The sequence below is a fragment of the Sapajus apella genome, unplaced genomic scaffold, assembly GCF_009761245.1.
Source record: "Sapajus apella isolate SASKATOON/1434 unplaced genomic scaffold, GSC_monkey_1.0 scaffold55, whole genome shotgun sequence".
Classification (NCBI taxonomy): Eukaryota; Metazoa; Chordata; class Mammalia; order Primates; family Cebidae; genus Sapajus; species Sapajus apella.
In genome coordinates, this window is record NW_022436995.1 from 13,022,981 (window position 1) to 13,048,307 (window position 25,327).

Consider the following 25,327-nt stretch of genomic DNA (forward strand, 5'->3'; position numbering starts at 1 on the left):
ATAGCCTAAATGTTTCTACACATAGACAAAAATCACACAAACTTGATTTTAAACAGCAAAACTTCATTCACCTTCAAGAGCAGCTGAGAACCAGAATGTGAAGATCTGGGGGCGAGGTTTGCGAGATTTGCAAATCAACAGTCAAGTGCTGATCTGGATGATCACAGAGGAGTAAAGAGGGAGGCACTAAATCTCCAGCCTGGGTTGTCTTGGGATGAGTGACAGGATGATGGCAGCGTTAGGCCAGAAGTCCAACTTTTCACGGTTTTTGTCGTTGCAGAAGTCAAGAAAAATTTAGCCTCTTTCCAAGGGCTGTTGCTGCTTGGTTTCTGCTGCTATCACAAGGAGAAAAAGGTAGTTAAGAGAGAGGTTCTTCTTGATCAAGGAAGAGACAGTTCAGAGATTACCAGCTTTTTCAAACCAGGCTGCTTTAGTGAAAAAGACTTGCTCCCTCTACTCTCAATGCCCTTTCCTCTGGAGAGGGGCAAAGTGGATTTAAAAGGTGAAGCGTTGGAAAAGGAAGTTGGTGGGTCATGGAATTTACAGGATCACAAACACTTTTTTAAAAAATAAGCAGGAAAAGTGGCCTAATCCAAAGCTTTCATGTTATGTATAGGATACTTAGACCTAAAGAGGTCAAGCCACTTAAGGTTAGGAGTGCAGAAGGACCGGGACGTAAAGACATTGGACAGGTCCTAATGACATCTAATCTTCATGTGATGTGGTTATAATTAATTAGGTTGTTAATGAATTAAGAAAGGCCCATCTGATTTATCTAAATGAGGTAAAGAATGGGACCTTTCAAAAAAAGTTGGGCCAAAAATAGACTATACGATGAGTGTCCAGAAAAGGTGGTAAACTCAGCAGCTAATATAGAACACTTTACGAATTTCCATGGGAATAAGACAAATGTAAATGAGCCTCAAGTCTGGATCACAAAGGTCTTTCCCCTAGGTCCATGGGCGCTTCCCTGGGTGTGACAACTTCACATCTAGCCAAAGCAGCTTTAGAACTCAACGTTTAAATTCTGGGTTGGGCTTCCGGCTTTGTGGTCCTGGAAGAGGAGGTTACTCCGCTCCATCCCATGTGCTCCCTTCTCAGGACTAGGCCACTAAACAAAGACTGCTGGGAAGAACCACGAAGGGGCGATTCCGGCAGGTTAGCGCTATCTTCGGCATGCCGTAGGGAGAGAGAACAAGGCTGTCCCCGAAAATACTCTCCAGTACCCGTGCTTCCAGGACAGGCCCTGAGGCCTCTCCCGGGGAAGCACTTACAGCTGTTCTCCTGGGTTTCCCTGGAGACCCCAAAGACACCCAACACCTGCCTCCCCAGGGAAGACGCTCTGTGCCCGATCTGTGCTGCCCGGCCGCTGGGCCTGAGCGAAGCCTGTCCAGCCTAGGAGGGCCCTCAGAACCTCCCGGTCCAAATCCCTCACTTCGTCCACCCCTGCGGAGGCGGGGCGGGCCCTGCACCCTGCCCGCGGCGCGGCCGCACCGCCCCGTGCCCGTGGAGGCGGCCCCACAGGCCGAGTACTCACGGCGACCCCGGGCCGCGCGCGGGCGCGGCCGCCGCCGACGGGACGAGCGGCCCGGGACGCCCCGCGGGGGCGGAGCGGGGGGCCAAGGGGCGGGGGCCGGGCCTGGCGGGCGAGGTCGCGCACCCCACGCCTCGTCGTTCCGTCACGGGCGCGCTCAGCCACTCTGCGCACACTCGCGCGGTGACACCATGGCACGTGGCCCGCTCCTGACCAACAGACTGGCGGCCTGCTGCTGGGCGCGCCTCTGCCGCCGACGCCAGCCCTGGGACGCCTGCGCGACCGTGGCTAGTCGGGAGGGGGTGTGGAGCGGGGGGTGGCGCCTGCGCCGTGGGTAGGGGAGGAGGTGGAGAAGGAAGAGGGACTCCGAGGGTGTGTGGAGAGCCTTCCAGAGGAGAATGCTTGCGTTTGGCGCCCCGTGTGGTTGGGAGGAATGAGCAGGGAGGGCAACCCGGTTTGCTTGCAGGCTGGGCGGGAGTCCCCTTGCTGGAGGCTCGGGCAGACAAATAAGAGATTGAATGGGAAGTCCTGCGGCCCTGATGACTGCAGGTTTCTCTGGTTCGCTAATGGAAGTCAAACATCTCCAGCTTTTAAAAATCCTTACATTTGGCTGGGCGCGGTTGCTCACACCTGTAATTCCAGCACTTTGGGAGGTCTAGGAAGGCAGATGACCTGAAGTCAGGGGTCCGAGACCAGCCTGGCCAACATGGCGAAACACCATCTCTACTAAAAATACAAAAATTAGCCGGGCGTGGTGGCGGGCGCCTGCAATCACAGCTACTTGGGAGGCCGAGGCAGGAGAATCGCTTGAAGCCAGAGGCAGAGGTTGCCGTGAGCTGAGATGGCACCACGGCACTCCAGCCTGGACGGTAGAGAAATAGTCTCAAAGGAAAGAGAGAGAGAGAGAGAGAGAAAGAAAGGAAGAAAGAAAAGAAGAGACTCAGTCTCAAACAAATAAATATGGACAGAGACTCAGTCTCAAATAAATATATACATAAATAAATACATAAAAATAAAATTCTTACATTTAACTCATTTGCTCCCCTGGTAGCTGCAGCGTGATGGAAAGCACCCTGGCCTTCTAGTCAATCTGGGTCTGAAGCTTGGGTTTGTTCAGCACTTAATAGAGCAGTCTTAAAGACTTTCACCTTTTGGGTCTGATTTCTCCTCTTTGAAGTGGAGACAGTAATACGTGTTTCATGGAGCCTTTGTGGTGAGGATGAACTGAGATAGTGTCAGGTTGAACTGTATGAAATTGCTATTTTTGTAGTTTATAAACAGTCAAATACCTTCAATTTCATCCGATTCCAACTAATCCATGTAAAGTAAGCAGCAGAGTACCTGGGACTAGGAAGCAGTCGGTATGGAAGCTGTAATTGTGGTTATTAACCCTAGACATGAATGGACCTCCTTCATTCTTAACAGTCTTGGGGCTTCTGCATGCCCCTCTTTTCCATCAGCACTAATGGGAAAAGGCTTATCTTAGACCTACTCTGCTTTCTCACTCCGTCATTGTAGCTGGACACAGCACACATAAAGAAGGCTTTGGCCTTGAGTGATAGAAACATGTCATGTCTATCCCTCCTAAGCTCAGAAGTTTCCCAGTGAACTTTTTGTTGTTGCTGCTGTTGATTTACATTCGCATATTCTCAGCCTCTCCATTTTAACTCCTGCCCCTTTTGATGTCCACCCCTGCTCACTTTGCCACTCAGCCTGGGCCACAACACTGTGTCAGTATTAGTTTGTTACACCTATTGCTTATAGTAACTGAAAAAAGTGAGGGATCAATATAGCCCCGGTTTCAATATAGCGTTGGTTTCAGAGTGCCGAAGTTCAGAGTAGTAAGGGAAGGAGTTGGGCCTGCTCTCTAAAACAACTCACCATCAAGGGGCCCATAACAGCTTTTGAGAGCCATGTGTGTCTGGGAGTGTTTGAACATAAGCACTGTGCCCACGTTGAGTGACAAGTCAAGCTCCGGTATTCAATCCCCTTTCGGATTCCCCCTTCCCAGCATATCACCAGCTCTTCTATTCATCATGAATCTCAGCCACCTCAGAGTTCATCAGTATCTTCCAGGCTTCACCTCCTTTCCTACCCAGTCCAGATCTTTGGTCAGTCATTTCAATCACATTTTTGTTAATATACTTGCACTTACTCTGTAAAAATCACACTCCTGGATCATGCCAGCTATCTACATTTTCTAGTCTCCCATCCTAAACCAGGATAAAAGAAATCACCCAATCCGGCACACTCGAACTTGTGAGTGGACAGCATTTTAGGTTAGTCTAGCCCATGAACCGTATTCTGCGGGAATTATAGTTTCCACACCCACACTCTGTATCCACAGTCCTCAGGGCCATGTTTGTCTTGTGTGACCCCTGGCACTCTAGCTGCAGTTTATTGAACTGAAAGTGGATTCCTGATCTAAGCTGTGTTAAGCAGATGTTCTCGCCTAAAAACCTGGGATTAGAGCTGAGAGATTATGATTCTAACTGGACTGGTTTCTTAAGCAAAAGAGACATAGACTCAGGAGCTATGGTACATCCACCTACTATGATGAAGGAGAAAAGGAAAAAGACCATCTGGGGACACAGAATGAAGCATGGAGAGGCAGAGACCAGAAATGGTGAGACTACTCTCTGCTTCCTGTCAGCTTCCCAGGCACCTCTCCCTTCCTTCCTTCTCCTTCCTTCCTTCCTCCTTCCCTCCTTCCTCCCTCCCTCCCTCCTCCCTCCCTCCCTTCCTTCCTGTCTTTTCTTGTCTTTTGAGACAGGGTCTTACTCTATCACCCAGGCTGGAGTACAGTGCTGTGATCATTGCCTACTGCAGCCTCCGAGGCTCAAGTGTGCGCTAACTTATCTGGCTAACTAAAAATATTATTTTGTGTGGAGATAGGGTCTCCCTATGTTGCCCAGGCTGATCTTGAACTCTTGGGCTCAAGCAGTCCTCCATCTTGATCTCCCGAAGTGCTGGTATTACAGGTGTGAGCCATCACGCCTGGCCCTGGCACTTTCTGAGGCCTTTTGATCTTGGGGGACTAGGAGTCACTTTTCATCTAAAATAAATGGCTCGGCCGGGCGCGGTGGCTCACGCCTGTAATCCCAGCACTTTGGGAGGCCGAGGCGGGTGGATCACGAGGTCAAGAGATCGAGACCATCCTGCTCAACGTGGTGAAACCCCGTCTCCACTAAAACTACAAAAAATCAGCTGGGTGTGGTGGCGCGTCCTTGTAATCTCAGCTACTCAGGAGGTTGAGGCAGGAGAATTGCCTGAACCCAGGAGGCGGAGGTTGCGGTGAGCCGAGATCACACCATTGCACTCCAGCCTGGGTAACATGAGTGAAACTCCGTCTCAAACACCAGGATGGTAAAAATAAAAAAAAAGATAAAAAAAAGAATAAAATAAATGGCTTAAACTAGCTTAATATGCACTTAGTACAGCGCTCCTACAAATTCACTGTTTCCTCAGCAGAACCCTCAGTGTACCCAGTAGCCCTTCCACATGTCAGCCTCTCCCGCCATCCCCAATTCTGCTTCACAGAAAAAAAAAAAAAAAAAAGACTATGGGTACCAGCTACGTGGGTGGCTGAGGCAGGAGGATTTCCGGAGCCCAGTAGTTCAAGGCTACAGTGAGCTGTGGTTATGCCACTGCACTCCAGCCTCAGCAACAGAGTGAGACTTCTCATCTCTTTAGTAAAAAAAGGCCATGGGGGAACTGCCTCAATTTTCTGTCCCCTCCAAGCATTTGAATCTCTCCCATCCTTTCTATTTCAGAAGCGGAGAGGTCTCTCTTCAAATACAAAGTTAATCCTACTATGATCTGTATTTCTTTCCTTTTTGCCTCTTCAGGAAATTTACTCCTTCACTTACCTCTCTCTTTCACTTATATTCGACTTTTTCCTCTCCCCTACTCTTTGATCTTGGTATATAAACTTGATCAACTGGCCCAACCTTAAAATGAAAATCTAATTTGAATCCCATATGCCACGCTACTGATTTTTCTTACCTTCAACCAAGCTTCTGGGAGTAGTCTATGCTCTCCCTGTCCACTTCCTTGTCTTCGACTCTTCCTTCAATCTGGTGTCATCTGACCTCTCCCCAAAATTTCTACTGAAAATACTTTCACCAAAATGACAGATGACTTGCAAATGGACAAATCCATTGGAAATGTTCAGGCTTAATTTATGACACACAGTGTCATTTGGCATTGTCAATCATCCTGCCCCTGCAATTGACCGCACAGTGTCATCTGGCACTGTTGATCATTCTGACCCTGCAACCCTTTCCTCTGTTGGCTTTTATGGGTTATACTCATCCCGTTTCTTCCTACACCTCATATGGTTCCTTCACAGTATCCTTATCATACTCCCTTTCCATCATTCCCTACTTAAATACAGAAGCAGTTCAGCCCATACCCATTTCTCCTTTTGCTCTTCCCGGTGGCCTCCATGGCCACTTGAAGGAGATCTTGGTAATTTGGGGTTGCCCAGAAACTGAATCTTCTTCTTATGTTACAAGTCTTGGAAGTAAGCAGAGCCCATCTTTCATGGCAGATACTGAAAAGGTTGGATCTGTACTTTCCCAGCTCTCTAGCTAAGACAGAGGCATGTGACATAGGCCTGGCCAAGCATTGTCCAGAAATGTAGATTCTGGAGTAAGTGATTTAGAGAAATAGTGGCAGTGGTGACATGAGGGCAGGGTCAGCTTTACCCCATGCCCAGGGACTCTCATGGTGTGGGTACTGGTGGCGGTGATATCCCATGTCCAATAATGATGATGGGGGCAGTGGTTTTCAGGGGCTGGTTCTGGCATCTGAATTTGGCCTGCGCTCTGGTGGACTGGCCTCTCATTGTTCCTGCCTGTTTTCCAAGCTTGGGTCTCCTGCCTGGCAATCCTGTGACCCACCTAGTGCCCTTTAAACAAATGGCTCTTTTAAAATCCGCCTGTGTGACACACAGTTATAGACTGCAACTCCCAAATCTATATTCCCATCCTGTACTTCCTGAGTTTCAGTTTCCTTTGGACAAGTTGTCTTTGGGACAGCTCCACTTGGATATTACATAGGCAAACATCTTCTCACTGTGTTTCTTTCATGTTCCTAGCTTAGTAAATCTCACCTGTGGTTTATTCAGCCTGAACCCTGAGAAGAAAGCATCTTAGACTTCTCCCATCCTTATTTAAACAGAACCAATTTCACCTTAAAAACATCCTAAATTTTACATCTTAATACATCTTCTTTTTTTTTCAGACTCTGGCCTCCTTCCCTCTAGCTGCCTAAAAGCACTGAGACTCAGAAGGCAGAACAGGCCACAAGCCTGGGTCTGGCTTTTCCCAAGGGATTTTTTTTTTTTTTTTTTTTTTGAGATGGAGTCTTGCTCTGTCACCCAGGCTGGAGTGCAACGGCGTGTTCTCAGCTCACTGCAACCTCTGTCTCCCAGATTCAAGCAATTCTCCTGCCTCAGTCTCCTGAGTACCTGGGATTACAGGCACCTGCCACCACGCCCAGCTAATTTTTGTATTTTTAGTAGAGACGGGGTTTCACCATGTTGGTCAGGCTGGTCTCGAACTCCTGACTTTGTGATCCTCCCACCTCGGCCTCCCAAAGTTCTGGGATTACAGGCATGAGCCACAGCGCCCGGCCTTCCCAAGGGATATATTAGATACTCAGCAGAAAATGCAAGAGACTTAAAAAAAAAGCCTGTGGAATGAGTCTCAGCCTCCTGGGGAGTAGTAAATAGGGTCTCACTTTGTGGCCCAGGCTGGTCTCAAACTCCTGGCCTAAAGTTATCCTCCCACCTCGACCTCCCAAAGTGCTCCGATTACAAGTGTGAGCAGATAAGTACATCTTAAATTGATCCCTCCTTTATATTCCTATTTCTTTTTTTTTTTTTTTTTTTGAGACGGAGTTTCGCTCTTGTTACCCAGGCTGGAGTGCAATGGCGCGATCTCGGCTCACCGCAACCTCCGCCTCCTGGGTTCAGGCAATTCTCCTGCCTCAGCCTCCCGAGTAGCTGGGATTACAGGCACGCGCCACCATGCCCAGCTAATTTTTTTGTATTTTTAGTAGAGACAGGGTTTCACCATGTTGACCAGGATGGTCTCGATCTCTTGACCTCGTGATCCACCCGCCTCGGCCTCCCACAGTGCTGGGGTTACAGGCGTGAGCCACCGCGCCCGGCCTGTATTCCTATTTCTCCCTACCAGAATTACTGCATTTGCCTCCTCGTAGACTCCTTATCCAGTATCTACTCCTCCAATCTGCTCTCCACTTAGCTACTTAAGGGATCTCTCTAAAACTCAAATATGGTCATGTCACTCCTCTGTTGAAACCCTTCCATGGGCCAGACCCCGTGGCTCATGCCTGTAACCCCAGCATTTTGGGAGGCCAAGGCATTTGGATCACTTGAGGTCAGGAATTAAATCTGGTGTCATCCGACCTCTCCCTAAAATTTCTACTGAAAATATTTTCAACAATACTTTTCACCACAGCCTGGCCAACATGGCAAAACCCCATCTCTACTAAAAATAGAAAAATTAGGCCGGGCGCGGTGGCTCAAGCCTGTAATCCCAGCACTTTGGGAGGCCGAGGCGGGTGGATCACGAGGTCAAGAGATCGAGACCATCCTGGTCAACACGGTGAAACCCCGTCTCTACTAAAACTACAAAAAATCAGCTGGGCATGATGGCGCGTGCCTGTAATCCCAGCTACTCGGGAGGCTGAGGCAGGAGAATTGCCTGAACCCAGGAGGCGGAGGTTGCGGTGAGCCGAGATCGCGCCATTGCACTCCAGCCTGGGTAACATGAGTGAAACTCCGTCTCAAAAAAAAAAAAAAAAAAATTAGCCGGGCGTGGTGGTTGTTTCCTGTAATCCCACCTCCTCAGGAGACTGAGGCAGGAGAGCTGCTTAAACCTAGGAGGCAGAGGTTGCAGTGAGCTGAGATCACACCATTGCACTCCAGCCAGAGCAACCGAGTGAGACGCTGTCTCAAAGAATAAAATAAAATAAAATAAAATAAAAATAAAACCCTTCAATGTCTCCTTACTGCTCTCAGGATAAATATATCCTTTCTACAGCTATGACCCTATTTGATTCACCACCCCTTACATGCATCCCACTCTCCAGCCTGGCCAGATTATACATTGCTATAGGCCATGCAGGACATACTATTATATTTTGTAAGTATTAGTACTTAGTGAGGCTGACATTCACAATACCACCTCCTGCCCCCTTCCACCCCACACAGATGGATGCATGACCCATCAAGCCAGGCAAAGGACTCCATCATCCTAACCAAAGTAATTAGTTCAGGTGTGGGTTTGCGACCTGAATAAAGCCAATCATAATCCTCTGCTCAAAGCTCTCTTGCTTTTGAGGTCAATGTGCTAAGAGGATATGAGATTGAAACTGCTGGCACCCAGCTCTCCCTGCCACAGGACAGAGAACGCAGCCAAGGCATAAAGGGAAGCAGAGCTCTGAGAAATGGAATAAGAGCGATCTGATGACATTGTTTGAGCCCCTGAGGTCAGCCCCACCTGAGGTCAGTAATACCACCACACTTCTCAGTTCTCGTCCTGCGTAAGCTGGTTTATCTTGGTTCCTCGAAGTTGCTATTAAATCAGTCCTAATACAGAAATGGAATGAAGAATTGAACTGATGGCACTGAAGTGAAGTTGAGGCAGTGGAGATCTCCACCTGGCTGGGAAACTGGAAATCCCTGCTATTTGGTATCAAACCAGCTGGTTAAGTGATCATCTATTTTATCTTGAGATTCAAGTCATGTATCCATCAAAGGGAGATTTCAGAGATGCACTGGGAAAAAAAGCCATTTGGATGTTGGAGTACATTGACCTCTTCTTGAGATTTTCAATAAGGTCCTCCAGTTTGACTTTCCTCCATACTGACAGAAACAAAACACTATACAGTTTTGTTCAGAGTTGCCTTTTCTGCTTTTTTTTTTTTTTTTTTTTGGGGGGGGGGTTTTTTCTTTTGCCCGGGCTGGAGTGCAATGGCATGATCTCGGCTCACTGCAACCTCTGCCTCCTGGGTTCAAGAGATTCTCCTGCTCACCCTCCTGAGTAGCTGGGATTACAGGTGTGTACCACCATACCCAGCTAATTTTTACATTTTTAGTAGAAAGCGGGTTTCACCATGTTGGTCAGGCTGGTCTTGAACTCCTGACCTCGTGGTCTGCCCGCCTCAGCCTCCCAAAGTGCTGGGATTAGAGGCATGAGCCACTGCGCCAGGCCACCTTTTCTGCTTTTGACCAGCAATCCAGACTGCTAAAGGTCAAATAATCATGCATCTTGTAGACTATAAAGGCCAAAACCTTTTCCCCAAGCTAAAGTGGGTAAGAACAAAGGCCTAGAGGTAGGAAATTCAGTAGGAAATATTGGAGTAAGTTTAGGGTCTGGAAAGTTCCAGGAGAAAAAGTGGGAGAATCCTGATCCTCCAACCTGAATGCTTCCCTTTCCTCCCAAAATAAATAAGATGTATTTGACTTGGAATCCAGACAGTGTTGGGGGTTCTGGTGCCTGGAGACTTTGGCTGTGAATTCTGTGGGAGAGAATGGGATGTACTGGGCACGAACTTCATGCATCTTCTTGGGTTACCTAAGCCACCTCCTTCTTTCTCTCTCTTGGTTGGCATCCAGCCTGTGCTAAGCAGCCCTTCTACTTCCACGTCTCTAGTAGAAATGCCACACAGCAGGCCATGGGAGCTGACTTCCCAGCAGCCACCCAGGGAGCAAATGATGCAGCTGAGAGGTGCAGGGGAGTTAGCTTCTTGTGGGGTGGTATCTTGGCCAACAGAAAACAGAAGAGGGGAAAAGAAGCATTAATTCCCTCTCAAATCTCCCCTTGGTGAACTGCTCCAAGATGCCCTTCCTCCTTGAAAACACGATGTGCTTGGCAAACAAGTCTGACAGGTGACCTGCTCTCTCCTCATGGCTCACACGAAGTGGCAGCCAGCATAGTCCTGCATCGTCTCCCACTGCCTCCGTCTCTTCTCCCTTTCACCATCCTGGACTTCCACCTCCCCCAAAATGTCAGCACTTACCTCAGAATCTGCTTTCTAGAGTACTGGGGTTCAGATATGGAGACAAAAGCAAAGCCCACATCCTATATTAAGTCCCAGCAGTGGGGTAACATAAAGGTCCCAAGGACACAGCTGAGTTTTCCTACCCAAATGCAGGGAATCCAGCCCAGATTGCCGGCTTCCTCTCAGGAGTCCAGTGTCAGGTGACCGGGTCAGGCCATCTCAGGACCACTCCCCAGGAGGCTGAGGCTCATTACTGTCTTGCATTTTATGCTGAGCACCGGAGATATCCCTTGGGAAAAGCCAGAGCCAGGCTTGTGGACTGTTCTGGCTTCTGAGTTTTATGCTTTTAGGCAACTAGAGGGCAGGAGACCAGAGTCTGGAAGTTCAAAGTCCCCTCTACGGATGGCCAGTCAAAGGCCTTGATCAGCTGAGGTTTCTAGAGGGCAGAGGTTGCCGTAATAGCTGTGTCTGGAGTTAGGGCTACAGAGAAAAAGTGTGGCCCTCTGCCCCTTCTTAGTTTGCACTTGGCACAGACTTGGCCACCTCTTTGCAGATCCTGGCTGGCTCAGGCTGCAGGCTGGAAGGGCAGCTGCATGGCCCACATTGGCTCTTAGCTCCCGGATCTCATGGGGTTTCCTCCAAATAATACAGGGCTGTGCAAATATACTGGCCATAGAATGTGGCCCAGAGGCCAGAAACAGCCCCTGAGTCCCTGCTGGGTTTGGCTATGTCAAGATGGAGGCAAGTGCAGTCAGGACAGTGGTTGCTGAAGGATTACAGCCCAAGCTGGAAAGGATCAAGTAAGATTCTGTGATCTCATCATGGCACCCTCTTTTGGAAGGTATTCCATACATGTTCTGCTCCCCTGAGGCCGGGGTGAGCCCCCAGGTCTGGTCAGAGCACATAGTAAAATCAGAGCTGCTTCAAGGTCAGAGGTGACTAAGAGGTCCTATCTCAGACCAGAGGTCTTTTCTCCCCACATCCAAGACACCCAGGTTGCATCCAGCAAGAGAAATTCATTCTAGGGGCTCTGCTGGAGGCTGAAGACTCTGCCCAAGTTCTAGAGGTTCTCAGAGGGTTCCCCAAATTCTGTGTCAACTGATAGACTCCCCTGAGGAGTCTTTTGAAAATGTGGCCTCAGGGTAATAATGGGCCATAGTCAGAGCCGGAGGAGTACAGCAAGCTGCAGGTTCCTGGCCCGAGAGTGCTTGACTGGTTGCTTCCATCCTGTCCTACGCATCTCCTTGGGGCTGAGGCCTAGGAGCCAGTACTGCTCAGGGATTTTGACTGTCTGGTCAAGACCAAGATCACTAGAGCATGAGCTGGCCAAGTGTTGAATGGGTAATCTCTCTTTGTGGGTAGTGAGCAGATTAAGATTGACTTCCCACCATAGACAGGCCATTATGGAAGCCATGAAGCTGAGGGGTGGGGAATGGCCAGTGTGACCTGTTGCTAAGACAAAGAAATCACATGAGCTAGATTGAGACTCATGGAGCAGGACATTATCAATGGATTCCTGATGATGGTTACCAGCTCACAGAAAGCCCACGAATCAGAGAATCCTCACAACTGACAAACATCTGGGAATGCTTAATCTCTAAGGCAGTCTTTAAACCCAAAACTGGCTGGGCACGGTGGCTCACACCTGTAATCTCAGCACTTTGGGAGGCTGAGGCTGGTGGATCACTTGAGGCCAGGAGTTCAAGACCAGCCTGGCCAACATGGTGAAACCCATCTCTACTAAAAATACAAAAACTAGCCAGGTGTGGCAGTGGGCACCTGTAATCCCAGCTACTCAGGAGGCTGAGGCATGAGAATCGCTTGAACCTAGGAGGCAGAGGTTGTAGTAAGTTGAGATTGCACTACTGCACTCCAGCCTGGGCAACAAAGCAAGACTCTGTCTCAATAAATAAAGTCAAAACCATGTCAAAAGGGAAGTAGGATGCTTCAGATCCAAAGGTCCATCCTCTCAGGGATGTCCATAAAGAATAATGGACAAAGGGGACATTTCCTAGTGGAAAGGACCAAAAACAGTAGGTTTTGTTGACCAAGAAATTCACTGCACTGTCCAGAGGATGTTTTATATGCTGTAGATTAATGGCCATTGTATTCTCTTCTCCCCTATTCAAAATGGAAGGTTTTTTTTTTCTTTTTTTGAGACGGAGTTTCGCTCTTGTTACCCAGGCTGGAGTGCAATGGCGCGATCTCGGCTCACCGCAACCTCCGTCTCCTGGGTTCAGGCAATTCTCCTGCCTCAGCCTCCTGAGTAGCTGGGATTACAGGCACGCGCCACCATGCCCAGCTAATTTTTTGTATTTTTAGTAGAGACGGGGTTTCACCATGTTGACCAGGATGGTCTCGATCTCTTGACCTCGTGATCCACCCGCCTCAGCCTCCCAAAGTGCTGGGATTACAGGCTTGAGCCACCGCGCCTGGCCAAAATGGAAGGTTTTTAAAAAACTATTACAGCCAGGTGCAGTGACATGCACCTGTAGTCCCAGCTAGTCAGGAGGCTGAGGTGAGAGGATCACCTGAGCCTAGGAGCTCAAATCTAGCCTGGGCAACAGAGCAAGAACCCATCTTAATTTAAAAATTATTCAGTGGTGGGTATTTGTAGTCCCAGCTTCTCAGGAGGCTGAGGCAGGAGAATTGCTTGAGGCCAGAAGTTCAAGTCCAGCCTTGACAACATTAGCAAGACCCATCTCTCTCTTTTTTTTTTAATATAGAGAATTTATTTGGGCCAAGGTTGAGGACTGTAGCCCTGGCCATACTTCAGGTTGTTATGGAGAGTGCTCTGGGGAACAAAGGAGAGGCTCAACTTTTTTTTTTTAGACGGAGTTTCACTCTTGTTACACAGGCTGGAGTGCAATGGTGCAATCTCGGCTCACCGCAACCTCTGCCTCCTGGGTTCAGGCAATTCTCCTGCCTCAGCCTCCTGAGTAGCTGGGATTACAGGCATGCGCCACCATGCCCAGCTAATTTTTGTATTTTTAGTAGAGACGGGATTTCACCATGTTGACCAGGATGGTCTCGATCTCTTGACCTCGTGATCCACCCGCCTCGGCCTCCCAAAGTGCTGGGATTACAGGCGTGAGCCACTGCGCCCGGCCAGAGAGGCTCAACTTTTTAAAGAAAAAGACACAAATCAGGGGAGGGGAACAATTACAAAAGTTGCTCATCAGGCATTCTCATTGAACTTTAAAATTTTTTTCCTTAAGACAGGGTCTTACACTGTCACCCAGGCTGGAGTGCAGTGGTGCAATCACAGCTCACTGCAGCCTCAGCTTCCCAGGCTCAGGTGACTCTCCCACCTCAGCCTTTCAAATAACTGGCACTACAGGCATGTGAACTACGAGCAAGACCCATCTCTTTAAAACAAATTGTTATCCTCTTTCCATTATTTCACATTGGTTATAAGGCAAGTATGGGGTAGTTAAGTTTATCTTTTACCCATAGATTGTAAAATCTTAAGAAGTCATATCCAGACCTGAGCAGAAATTGCCCATCACCAAGGAACCCTGGACTGAGGACTCAGTAAAGCAACTGGATGTGATTCTGTTTTTTTTGTTTGTTTGTTTTTGTTTTTGTTTTGTTGTTGTTGTTGTTTGTTTTTAAGATGGAGTTTTCTCTTGTTGCCCAAGGTGGAGTGCAATGGCACGATCTCGGCTCACCTCAACCTCCACCTCCCGGGTTCAAGCAATTCTCCTGCCTCAGCCTCCCGAGCAGCTGGAATTACAGGCATGTACCACCATGTCCAGCTAATTTTGCAGTTTTAGTAGTGACGGGGTTTCTCCATGTTGGTCAGTCTGGTCTCAACTCCCAACCTCAGGTGATTCGCTTGCCTCAGCCTCCCAAACTGCTGGGATTACAGGCGTGAGCACCGTACCCAGCCCTGTGATTCTGTTTTATCTCCCATTGGGAAATCGGTGAATGTGGTTTTTGTTGGGTCTAGGATTATCGCATTGTCAGGCAGGCACATTTGTGAAATTGTGTTTGTCAGGAAAAGTATAGGTGAATGCAATAGAGGGTGGGATATAGTGGATGCTTATCATTTATCTGCCCACCATCCCTTCCTTGGGGACACATTTCTCCCCCTCCATACAGTCCTGATGAAGTTGTCAATTATGATGGTCTACTCTTCCATCCTAGTGGTGGGCATGTGTCCAAAGCTGGCCAAAGTCCTCCCTGGGATTTTAGAACTAGAACTAATGAGGAAGCAGAGCCAAGAGATGGAGACATCATCCTTTGAATCCCTAGATCCAGCCATGCTTCAGGCAGATACAGCCTTTGATTTATCAGTTATATAAACCAATTAGTTTCCAATTGGCCTAAACATGTTTGAGCTGCGTTTCCGACACTTGCAACTGAAAAGGTCCAGACTAATACATGCACACAAAGAGACACAAACACCATATTGTTCAAACTCATCAGACATTATATAAGTCTTCCATGATCTTACCAGAGGTCAGCAAACTTTTTGTCTAAAGGACAAGATAGATATTTTAGGCTGTGTGGGCCATATATGGTCACTGCTTCACTTTCTTGTTTTGACAACCCTTTAAAAATGTCAAAAAAAAAAATCTTAGTTTTGTAGTTTATATAAAAATAGGCCACAAGCCAGATGTGGCCCACAAGCCATAGCTTGCCAACCCCTAATCTAGACCATGTCAACCCTTGAAGCTTTGGAATCACATAGTCTGCCAGTCCCTGGCCCATACTCTAAAGTATGAAGCCAGATATTCTAAATGCCATTTTGATTCAAGTGTCTTGACATGACTCAGTCAAGGTAAGGTTCAGGGTAGAGTTAGGAATGGGAAAAGGGTCTTGTCGTGTGCCCATTATCTGCCATGCAACAGGCACGGAATAAATGGTAATCATTATTATTTCTTGGTAATAAAGATAATTTTCCAAAATGATGCAGCTGTCTAAATGGCTTTGTCTAAATCCCAGCTCTTCCTTTTTTGTTTTCTTTTTTTTTTTTTTTTTTTTTTCTTAAAGATGGTGTTTCACCATGTTAATCAGGCTGGTCTTGAACTCCCAACCTCAGGTGATCCATCTGCCTTGGCCTCCAAAGTGCTTGGGTTACAGGCGTGAGCCACCATGCCCAGCCCCAGTTCTTCCTTAAAGACTTTTCCCCCTCTTAATCTCCTTCAGAAAGTATTTCACAGACTTCTCCCACCAGTAAAGTCTGAATTAGGTGCTCTTCTTCTTGTGAGCACAGACCTTCTATGGCCCTGCATGATAACTGCATTCTTTGTCTCTCTTTCCCCTTAACTCCCAGTCCTTGGAACACGCCTGATTCCCAACATGTAGCACAGTGCTTAGCAGCTAGCCTGAGGGGACTCTGTGCCTCCACGTGAATATGGAGGGTACAGGTACTGTGTGTCTCTATTTGTCTCCAGGGTGGTCACTCTAGGAGTCAGCATTGTGTTGGTGTACACATACCCTCTGGTTCTTCTCTCAGTTGGAAAATACTTGTGGATGTCCACCACACCTTACCTGGTAATATTATTGCCAGATCTGTGTTTCATTCCCATTCCCTCCAAAAATGAGTCGAAGACAGAGGAACAGGTGGGAACAGGTTTTCTTAGAAACTGTTATGAAGGAGGAGCCCTCCAACCCCACTCCCACATCTTTTGCTATCTGATGTGTTATCAGATCAGAGGCCTTCAGCCTCAGCAACATCTGGGGATTAGAGTGACCCTAGACAGCACAGCTAGGGCCTCAGACTAAGCTGATTCATGTCTGTGGGGTGGAGGGGAAATTCTCCTGGGAAAAATATGTGGAAGGCCCTGCAGGCCCAGGAAAGGCTGACCAAGGCAAGGTGAGTCATGGTGTTCTAAGCTGAATCGTTTGCCCATCTCACAGAAGCAGGCAGGAAGCACCACCATTGATCAGCTTTATATGGCACCCACTGTATACAACAGACAGACAAAGACAGACAGACAGAGCACACACCACTTCTAAGCTCAACACTGCTCACCAACTAGAAGCACCTCGGTTAAGCACATGTGAGACACTCTTGCATAGGAAAGATGTACTTTTTAAAGGAATGAAGAAGTATTTTGGCAAAACATCTACTTCCCTCCCAGGTCCGGGGTAAAGAGGGACCTCTAATTCTGAAGCTTCTACATATTGAAAAATTTCCCCTTCTCAATGGCAGTATATACAGTAGCAAACCTTCTAAGTCTGTTGTCCCAGCCCTCTACAGATATCCTGAATCTACTTTACAGGTGGGCAAACTTAGACTAAGAGACAGAAGGTAGCCTGAAGCAAGAGGACACTAGGACTGGTTCAAGGGGAGGGGAAACAGGAGGTGTCTCAGCTCAGCCAAAGGCAGGGCCTCTGTTACCTGGATTGGTAAGGGAAAGCCTCAGGTGGCCAGAACTCCCTCTTTCTTCCTGCCTGGGGAAGCAGCGGTTCCACAGAAAAGGCAGTCCCACTCTTGCTGGCTAGCGGGCCTCCTGGGATGGCAAAGACCAGGGCAGGCCTGAGCTCCGCCTGGGGCCTCTTCCGGGATGCACTCTGAGTTTGGGGATTGTGGATTGCGAGTTCACTGCGTCCATAACTTTCTCATTACCCGCATGTGAGCCTAGACCTCACATTCTTAATTACTTTTAAAAGGGCAGGGTGGGGAAGTGGCTTAAGAGGGAATGAGACACAGAACAATCTTTCCACAGCCTCCCTCTGCCTAGACTGGGGCTGTCTAAGGTCTCCTTCACCCTGTCTCCTAGGGATATTTAAAGGCAGCTTTTATGAGACTCTAAACTGTCTTTTTTTGTTGTTTCTCTTTTTTCTTTGTTTTAATTTATATATATATATATATATTCTTAAAAAAGCAATAGTCCTTTGGTCCCTAAACTCTAAGGAATGATATGATTTTGAAAGAAGTAAATCTGGGCGTCCCCAGTGGAGAAGCCCTTGGCATCCCCAGCGCCCTCTGCTGGTTCCCCTGGACAGTCACTCCTCAGCCAGCCCTAGTTGCTCTGCCAGCCTGAGCTCTCGGCTGCAGGCACAGACAACCCACTTGATAAAAACAGTCCTTAGCGTGGCCTTAGCCCCAGGCACCAGCCTTGGGTCCGATCCACCTCTGTCCGCAGCTGCGCCTTCGGGAAGAGCTGCTCAAGCGCTTCTGTGCTTTTCCTCTCCTTTCTTCTCACTCTTCTGTTTCTGTTGTTGAGTATTCATGGATAAGAAGGGAGGGGGAAAAAGGCAAAAATCACTTTGGAGGGCAAGACCAGAAGAGCAGCTTGCCCCCGTCAGTGACATCTCAGGTGAGTGGCTGGACCCCTCTTCCCAAGGAGCAGGGCAGGAGCAGGGCCCAGGCAGCAGGCTGGTCCACTGAAACCAGACTCTGAATCCTCAGCAGGAGACCCCAACCCCATATCCCCTCCACAAAGCTCCTGGTGTAGCTCAAAAGTGAGGCAGGGCCATGTGGGCCTTCAGAGACAGAAAATCTCTAAAAGTTGCAGGTAGCATCCTATGGACCCATGACCTTGCTAAAAAGGTAGAAGAACCTGGCTCATCTCTCCCCTCATCACCTACCATGCCCTGCAGATTCTACCTCTAAAGAATGTTTGCTTCTCTTTCTCCATCCCCATGTTCACTGCCATTATAACAGCCCTTACTTCTAGTTCTTTCTCTGCTTAAACTCCTCGAGAGTTCTTTCTTGTCTTCAGGATAAAGTCCAAACTCACGGCCTTTCAGACTCTTGAAAACTGGCCCAAATCCACTTTTCTAGTCTCATTTTCCAGCCTCCTGGACCCTCCCCACATACAGGCTCTCTAGTCTCATCGGCTATCTCTGGAGTAGAACGGCTTCCCCAGGCAGAAAGACTCTGATGGTCTCCTAGTCTGCACAGCAGGAATGTTGTCTAATTGATCTCAGTCCTTGGATTGAAGGAAAAGCACAAAGTCTCCATCTGAGGATTCCTCCTAGCTCCTGCCTCTTCTTTCTATCTCCGAGGTGGGTGCCTCCAAGGCCCCAAAAGGAGGAGCATCAAAGCTGGGAGGGCGTCATCACTCAGGCGTCATATGCCTGGGGTCCATCAGAGACTCACCTCTCTGTGGCTGGCCGGTGAGAGCCGGTCAGTAAGGCCGGTTGGCATCCTTGGGCCGCTTTAGCTGCACCTTGAGCCTCTTCATGCCAATTTGAAAGCCATTCATCGCCTGAATAGCAGTCTGGGCACTAGTTGGATTGTCAAAACTAACAAACCCTGGAGGGTGTGGGCAAAGAGGTTAGCTGGGAACTCTGCCTGGCAGGGCCTCCTTTCTCTCTACCAGCCTCCTCCTCTTCCAGCCCCCTGAGGCCAGTACCATCAAACACATACCCCACCACTGTTTGTGTACACACATGGATACAAATTCATAGGCAGATGGCCTGAGATTCTTAAAGGGGTGATTCTTAGAAGGATGGGAGGCAACTCTGAGCGTGTGTGCAGGGTCAGGGTGTTGATTGGGGTGTTTTGTGTTTTTCCTGGCATGGGTTGGCTGTCTCCCTCCACGTTCCCATTCTGGTCCTCAGAGCCACAATTGGAGTTGGAGGGGATCTCTGGTCTCAGAACCAGACTCCTCCTGCCCTGGCCAGACTCCAAAGCCCTGACCTAGCTGGCCACATTCCTGGTGGACACCTGATCGTCCAGGTAAGCCTGAAATAAGGTTTGTTCTTTTTTATTTTTTTTTTTTTTTGAGATTGAGTCTTGTTCTGTTGCCCAGGCTGGACTGCAGTGGTGCCATCTCGGCTCACGGCAAACTCTCCCTCCTGGTTTCAAGGAATTCTCCTGCCTAAGTCTCCTGAGTACCTGGGATTACAGGCTCCCATCACCATGCCCAGCTAATTTTTGTATTTTTAGTAGAGTCAGGGTTTCGTCATGTTGGCCAGGCTAGTCTTAGACTCCTGACCTCAAGTGATTCGCCCACCTCGGTCTCCCAAAGTGCTGAGATTACAGGCATGAGCCACTGCGCCCGACCAAGGTTTGTTCTTGGCCTAAGCTTAGCCCCATCACTGGTTTGGGACCCCATTTTGTGCCATACATTGAACCTCAGGAAATCACTGCCTTATGGAAGGACAATTGTAGGATCTGCAGGGAATCCTTAATAGTTAGAGGTGGGAGAGGCCTAGGGGTAGGTTCTCAGCTCACCAAAACATTTGCTCTGGTTGGTGGCTCGATCCACAAAGACTTTGGCAGAGACAACAGCTCCAAAGGGCAGGAATGTCTGGATGAGTTCCGCATCACCAAACTCCTGAGGCAGGTGATAGATGAAGAGGTTACAGCCTTCCGGGCCTGCAGGAACGGTAGCAGGCTGGTTCAGGGGAGGGACCCTGAGTCCAGCCCCCCAAGGCTCTGCTCTCCAGCCCCCAGTCCCTCACCTTCTCTCTGCTGCTGGGGCAGGGCTGAAGGCTGCTGGGGAAAAGCTGTGCTCACCGGGGCATAGGCCGATGGATAGGCTGCTGGAGACAGAGGGGGAAGTGGGCCGTGATCCCCAGGAGCAAGCAGTTCCCCGAGCAGGGCCGCATCTGCCTGGACGCTTTTGACCAATTCAGCCCAGTCCACCATAACCCTCACCCCAAGAGAGGTCGTTCTGGGGGTAGGGGGATGGGAGGATCAACTCCTTGGAACAGAGTCTAAATCCCCCACAAATCTCCCTATTTCTTTTTGGGGCCCTTCAACCTCCCCCAGGCCGCGTAGCGCCAAGTGAAACCTGCGTAGTGGTGCATCCCAGCGTAGGCCTGCTGCAGGGGGTCAGCCACGCCGGGGCTCTGGGCTGGGGAGAGAGGGGCGCAAGGCCCATGGTGAAGGCAGGCGGGCAAGCAGAGTGGGTGAGAAGCTCAGGGAGTGTGGGAGGTAGAGGGCGGCTGTGAAAGGCAGCAGGGAAAGGGAGGGCTCTCTTCCCAGGGAAGCCGGGTCCAACCTCCCAATGCCCCCCTATCCCGGCTCCCCACTCCATTTCGGGGGGGATTTGGGCGGAGTGGGGGGGCCCACCTGGGTAAGGGGACAGTCCGTTATTGTAGAGCGTGTCGGAGCCCGGCTGCCCGTTGGTCTGGGGGGTCAGAGGGCCGAATCCATTGATCCCGATGGGCGCCGGTAGACCTGGGAGGGTGCCAGGACCGCTGCCGGGTGGAGAGTTGGCTGCTGATGGCGGAAGAGGTCGGAGAATCAGGCAGCCGCCCCGCCCCGCCCCGCCGGCCCCTCCCAGGCGCGCCCCAGTCCCTGGGCGCGGTACCTGCTGCGGGCAACAGAGGCGCAGCCACCAGGCTGAAGGCTGCCACGTGCTGCATCTGGGCCGCCACTGCCGCCACCGGGCCTAGGCCTGGGCCCTGTGCCGCCGCCAGCAGGGCCGCCTGGTGCTGCAGGATCTTTTCGAGGAAAGACGGGCAGGAGTGGAGGGCCAAGGGGCGGGCAACTGCCCCGGCTCCCAGTCCCAGGCCTGGCCCACCCACCTGCGCGCCCTCGCACGCGGGTGCCCGGTACCTACCGCCGTGGTGTAGGCACTGCAGGCCCCCAGCGGCAGTGGCGCCGGGTGAAAGGCACCCAGCTGGCCAGCCATCTGCTGCATCCGCCGCAGCGCGCGCTCCCGGTCGGTGTCTGCCAGCTTGACCACGAGGCTGGACGAGGCACCCTAAGCAGGGCAGGGGAGGCCGTGGTGACCGGTTCTGACCCTGGCCCCGGCCCTGATGGCCCTTCCCCATCAGCTCCTTTCCCCCGGCACCGAGCGCACTTGGGGAGAGGGAGCCAGTCCCCACCCCAATAGGCTCACCCTCACCCGGGGAACCCGCCCTCACCGCCATGGTCCGGCTGCCGTGTAGACCCTGGATGGCCGCCTGAGCTTCCCCTTGACTCCCGAACTTCACAAAGGCACAGCCTGGGGCAGGACAGAGGGAGCGGGTGGCTCAGGCCACAGGGGCCAAAGAGTCATGTGGCCCAGAGTGAGGAAGGGTCACCAGGAAATCCCGCGGTCAGCTCAGGTCACCTTTACTGGTGCCGTCAGGACTCCGCAGGACCGTGCACTCCTCGATGTGGCCGAAGGGCTGGAACAGGCGTCTGACGTCCTCCTCATCCTGCTGCTTGCCCAGCATCCCCACAAACAGCTTTCGGTCCTCTGGGGACAAAGCCAGGAATGACCTGGGGACCCCAAATCTTCCTAGACCCCTGACAGTAGCCTGAGAAACTTAAGATGGCAGCTCACAAGTCTCACTCTGGGAAGCAGAGGGAGTGAGAAGGCCCTGGGCTTCCTGGGTTGGTTTTCACTGAGGGGCAGGATCTGCGGGAAGGATCTGAAGAAGGGAACTCAGTTCAGCTTTCCATCAGGAAAACCTGGGTCCTGGGGAAACCCAGAGAGGCTCAGGGCTGCTCTTGCCGAGAGTGATGCAGTCTTGATATCTTTGGCTGGGCAGAGCCCTACATGCATTGTTTTACATGTTTGACCTTTTTGTTCTCAGAGTTTGGAAAACGCTGTTTCGGATCAGAAATCTGCAGTATTAAGGAAGGGGAAAAGCCTTTCTATTCAGACTGGATCCAGAGAAGAGAAGTACATCCGTGATGGCCAGCCTAGTAGCGCTGGCTAGAATCAATGCCCCTTCCTGCTCAAATCAAGGAGGGTTCTGGATTTAGAATCAGCACAGGAAACAGTCCTTTCATCCTACTGCCTCATCCGCAGTCACTGAGCACCGGCATGATGAATCCTTACCCTCCACCACCCTGTCTCATCAGCAAGCTTCTAGTGCCCTCTCTGTGTCCTTCCTTCTGATTGCCCTGTCCTCTTGCCCTGATGCCTCCCCAAATGTTCACGCTATGAGAGAACAAGTTCTGTCTGTAGACCTGGATTGCCACCAGAGAACCAGTCTGATCTCTCCCTGTGTCCACCCTTTCTATGGGTGAAAGAAGGTCTTCCTTCCTATGGGAGTGGCAGAGATGCAGGAAAGGGGCTACAAGCTGGGCCTGTGTCCCTCGAAGAGAGCTGGAGAGCTGGGGCTGGAAACTAGCGTTTTGTTGCACATCCAGCAAGTTAGGCCTCAGGAACACTGTCTGGGAGCCTGGGGCAAAGGGGTCCAGCCTGCTGTTAAAGTCTGGCTCTTCTCTGCACCAAGGTAAATATCTGAATTTGGGATGGAGCTTGACCATGTAGGGGACAATACAAGTTGGGAGAGAAAGAGTGGGTAGGAAACCAGCTTCTGTCTTCATCTTCAAGATCTTGGAGAGCAGGAAAACCCATCCTAAATGGTTCTACTCCTTGACCAGCTTGGCTAGGCAGATGGAGGACGTGGTCCTTGGATTCTGAGTGCAGGAGAAATAAGGTTAGTCATAGACTGAAGCCTGGGTAATAGTGAAGGAAGAACAGACTGTTGAGAATCGACTGAAGTTAGCAGGGGAGAAATCTCCAATAAGACTATGTGTGTGTCCATGTCACCTGGGTGGTGTGGGGTTTGGCCTAGGCTGCCTTGAGGATCCTGAGGTGTCTATCTGTCTGTCAATGCTATGTCTGTGTGGAGGGCAGGGGCTGCAGTTCATAAAGGGCAGGTAGAATGTGTTTTGGCAAAATTCTGCCCTCTGTTCAGAGAGGTATTACCTGACGGTCCTTGGGGAGGGGATGGATAATGACCATGTGGCTGGAATTCTGACGGAGGAAAGAAGGTCTCGCCACTGACCTTCTGTAGTGAGAGTACAAGCCAGTGAGTGTGCTTTGATTCTGGAGGTGTCAGCCACAGAATAGTGCCCTTGGAGCAGATTACTGATTTCCCAACCTTTTGAAAAATCAGTGGAATACATTATTCTAACAAAAATATTAGGATGAAGCTCAAAATGTAAGAGAAAAGCAGAACTGCTGTGACTGAAGCCAGAAAAGGAGGGGGTGGAGTTTGTCTTGCTTGATCCTCCCCTAACAATCCCTAGAGGGGCTCCAAGGAAAGCCCTTTGAAATTACTGACCTAGAAGATAGAGAACAGAGTTCCAGGATATGTATGAGGGGGGATCTGAGATCATCCTGTCCAGGAGCCTGAGAAGTCAGGAAAGGTCTTTCATGAGTCTCTTGACCAAACTGATGGCTTTGCCTTGACATCAGAGAATGGGCCCCATTTGGCCAGAGAATCAAACTCCAAAAGACCATGTGATTGGTCTAAGTTATGACACTAAAGTATGAGCATTTGGCTGCAGAAAGCCTGGGAGAGGCTGGAGAAGAGTCTAGGGCCTCCACAGTCCCAAAGGGGCTTTGCTATGCCCTCATTTGTAGTGCAGCTGTGTCATTGGGTAGGGTCTGAAAAATGGTGATGGCATCCAGATAAAATGTCATACAACGTGGACCAGAATCCAGGTAGCCCTGTGTAGGAAGAGAGACATCACAGGCTGAGATGGAGCCCAGAAAACAGAAAAGAGGTTTGTGCTGACAGTGGTGATCTGATCCTTCATCTGCTCCACCTCTTGTTGCTTTTTCAGTTCAAGTTCATGCCATTGCCCATGAAATTTTTGGATCCTCTTTTCCAGTGAGAATCTCACAAATTAAGAAATTTTGATAGCGTGTGGTGGCTCACACTCACAATCCCAGAACTTTAGGTGGATTGATCACTTGAGGTCAGGAGTTTAAGACCAGCCTAGCCAATATGGTGAAACCCCATCTCTACTTAAAATATAAAAATAGCCAGGTGTGGTAGTGCATGCCTGTAACCCCAGCTACTCAGGAGACTGAGGTGGGAAAATGGCTTGAACCCGGGAGGCAGAGGTTGCAGCGAGCCAAGATTGTACCACTGCACTCCAGCCTGGGTGACAGAGTGAGACTCCATCTTAAAAAAAATTTTTTTTATCCCCATTTCCCTGTCAGGGCATTGACGCTATGGATCTGGACTACTGGGATGTATAGAGTTTGAAATGTAAATGAGTATTTACCATGCGCTGGGCTCTAGGCTGCCTGTTTCCCAGGTATCGCCTTGAATCCTGGAGTCCTCTTTCCACTTTATAGGGACCTTGATTGTGTTTGACGGGAGGATGAGCTGGGTCACAGTGGCCATGAGCCTCAGGTGACCAGGAAATGGTGGGATAAGTTTCTTAAAAGACCTGCTCAAAGAGAAGTACATGCCAGACCCCTAAGAGTAGCCCCCGAAATCCACAGACTTGAAGATTCTGATGGCTGATCAATGCCTCCAGAGAGAGATGATGATGGAATATAGCCCAAATAATTCAATTTTCTCTAGGTGAAATTCTATCATTTTGGTAAAAAGCAGATGCTACAAAAGGCAAGTCAGAAATGTCTGAATAAAGGTGTCCCATGAGTAGTGGGTAGGATCCTAGAAAGATGGGAATATCAAACATAGAGACTCAACCTTCCAGGAGTGGAAGGAATTAGAAGGCAGCATCAGTATAGAGTTGAGACATATTGGAAAGCCATATAGTTGAATGGTATATCTACATTTTCTTGTTGGCAACGAGTGCTCCTTGATCTATCAAATGCTTTTTTTTTTTTTTTTTTTTTTTGAGATGGAATCTTGTTCTGTCGCCCAGGCTGGAGTGCAATGGCACGATCTCAGCTCACTGCAACCTTCTTCTCCCAGGTTCAAGTGATTCTCCTGCCTCAGCCTCCTGAGTAGCTGGTCTCAAACTCCTGACCTCGTGATCCACCTGCCTTGACCTCCCAACGTGTTGGGATTACAGGTATGAGCCACCACGCCCAGCCTCAAATGCTTTTTGAATCCAAAAAAAGTGGCTTAGGCTCCCAGAGGCCCATCTCCAGGAAGCTGCCTTGTGCAGCTGGTCATACAGATCAGGGATTC

General features: G+C 49.7%; 2 protein-coding genes and 1 long non-coding RNA gene across 28 annotated transcripts in view; 1 reads left to right on the plus strand and 2 right to left on the minus strand.

Annotated features, from left to right (window-relative positions):
- Nucleotides 1-1,674, minus strand: part of PARP6 (poly(ADP-ribose) polymerase family member 6) — a 35,283-nt gene extending 33,609 nt beyond the window's left edge. For 6 of the 18 annotated variants that reach the window (XR_004258639.1, XR_004258636.1, XM_032244715.1 and 3 more), the window contains exons 1-2: nucleotides 1,436-1,674; nucleotides 72-335 (exon numbers count right to left, since the gene is read on the minus strand). The gene's annotated coding sequence lies outside the window, so the exon portion shown is untranslated. The other 12 variants (XR_004258638.1, XM_032244714.1, XM_032244711.1 and 9 more) reach the window with 4 other exon arrangements.
- A 2,283-nt stretch (nucleotides 1,675-3,957) lies between these two features.
- On the plus strand, nucleotides 3,958-24,131 carry LOC116527639. The gene is made up of 3 exons (XR_004258641.1): nucleotides 3,958-4,160; nucleotides 8,908-9,071; nucleotides 22,010-24,131. It is a non-coding gene; the product is annotated as an uncharacterized LOC116527639 (long non-coding RNA).
- The window catches only part of CELF6 (CUGBP Elav-like family member 6), a 35,564-nt gene continuing 26,373 nt past the window's right edge, over nucleotides 16,137-25,327 (minus strand). For 2 of the 9 annotated variants that reach the window (XM_032244728.1, XM_032244731.1), the window contains 9 exons: nucleotides 21,541-21,669; nucleotides 21,353-21,432; nucleotides 21,046-21,189; nucleotides 20,794-20,926; nucleotides 20,553-20,699; nucleotides 19,940-20,020; nucleotides 19,710-19,853; nucleotides 18,630-18,785; nucleotides 16,137-17,740 (listed from right to left, as the gene is read on the minus strand). In XM_032244728.1, coding sequence (XP_032100619.1) covers nucleotides 18,658-18,785; nucleotides 19,710-19,853; nucleotides 19,940-20,020; nucleotides 20,553-20,699; nucleotides 20,794-20,926; nucleotides 21,046-21,189; nucleotides 21,353-21,432; nucleotides 21,541-21,669 — 986 coding nt within the window. In that variant the 3' untranslated portion in view covers nucleotides 16,137-17,740; nucleotides 18,630-18,657. Of the gene's footprint in view, nucleotides 17,741-18,629; nucleotides 18,786-19,709; nucleotides 19,854-19,939; nucleotides 20,021-20,271; nucleotides 20,335-20,552; nucleotides 20,703-20,793; nucleotides 20,927-21,045; nucleotides 21,190-21,352; nucleotides 21,433-21,540; nucleotides 21,670-25,327 lie in introns of those variants that run through there. The other 7 variants (XM_032244723.1, XM_032244725.1, XM_032244724.1 and 4 more) reach the window with 7 other exon arrangements.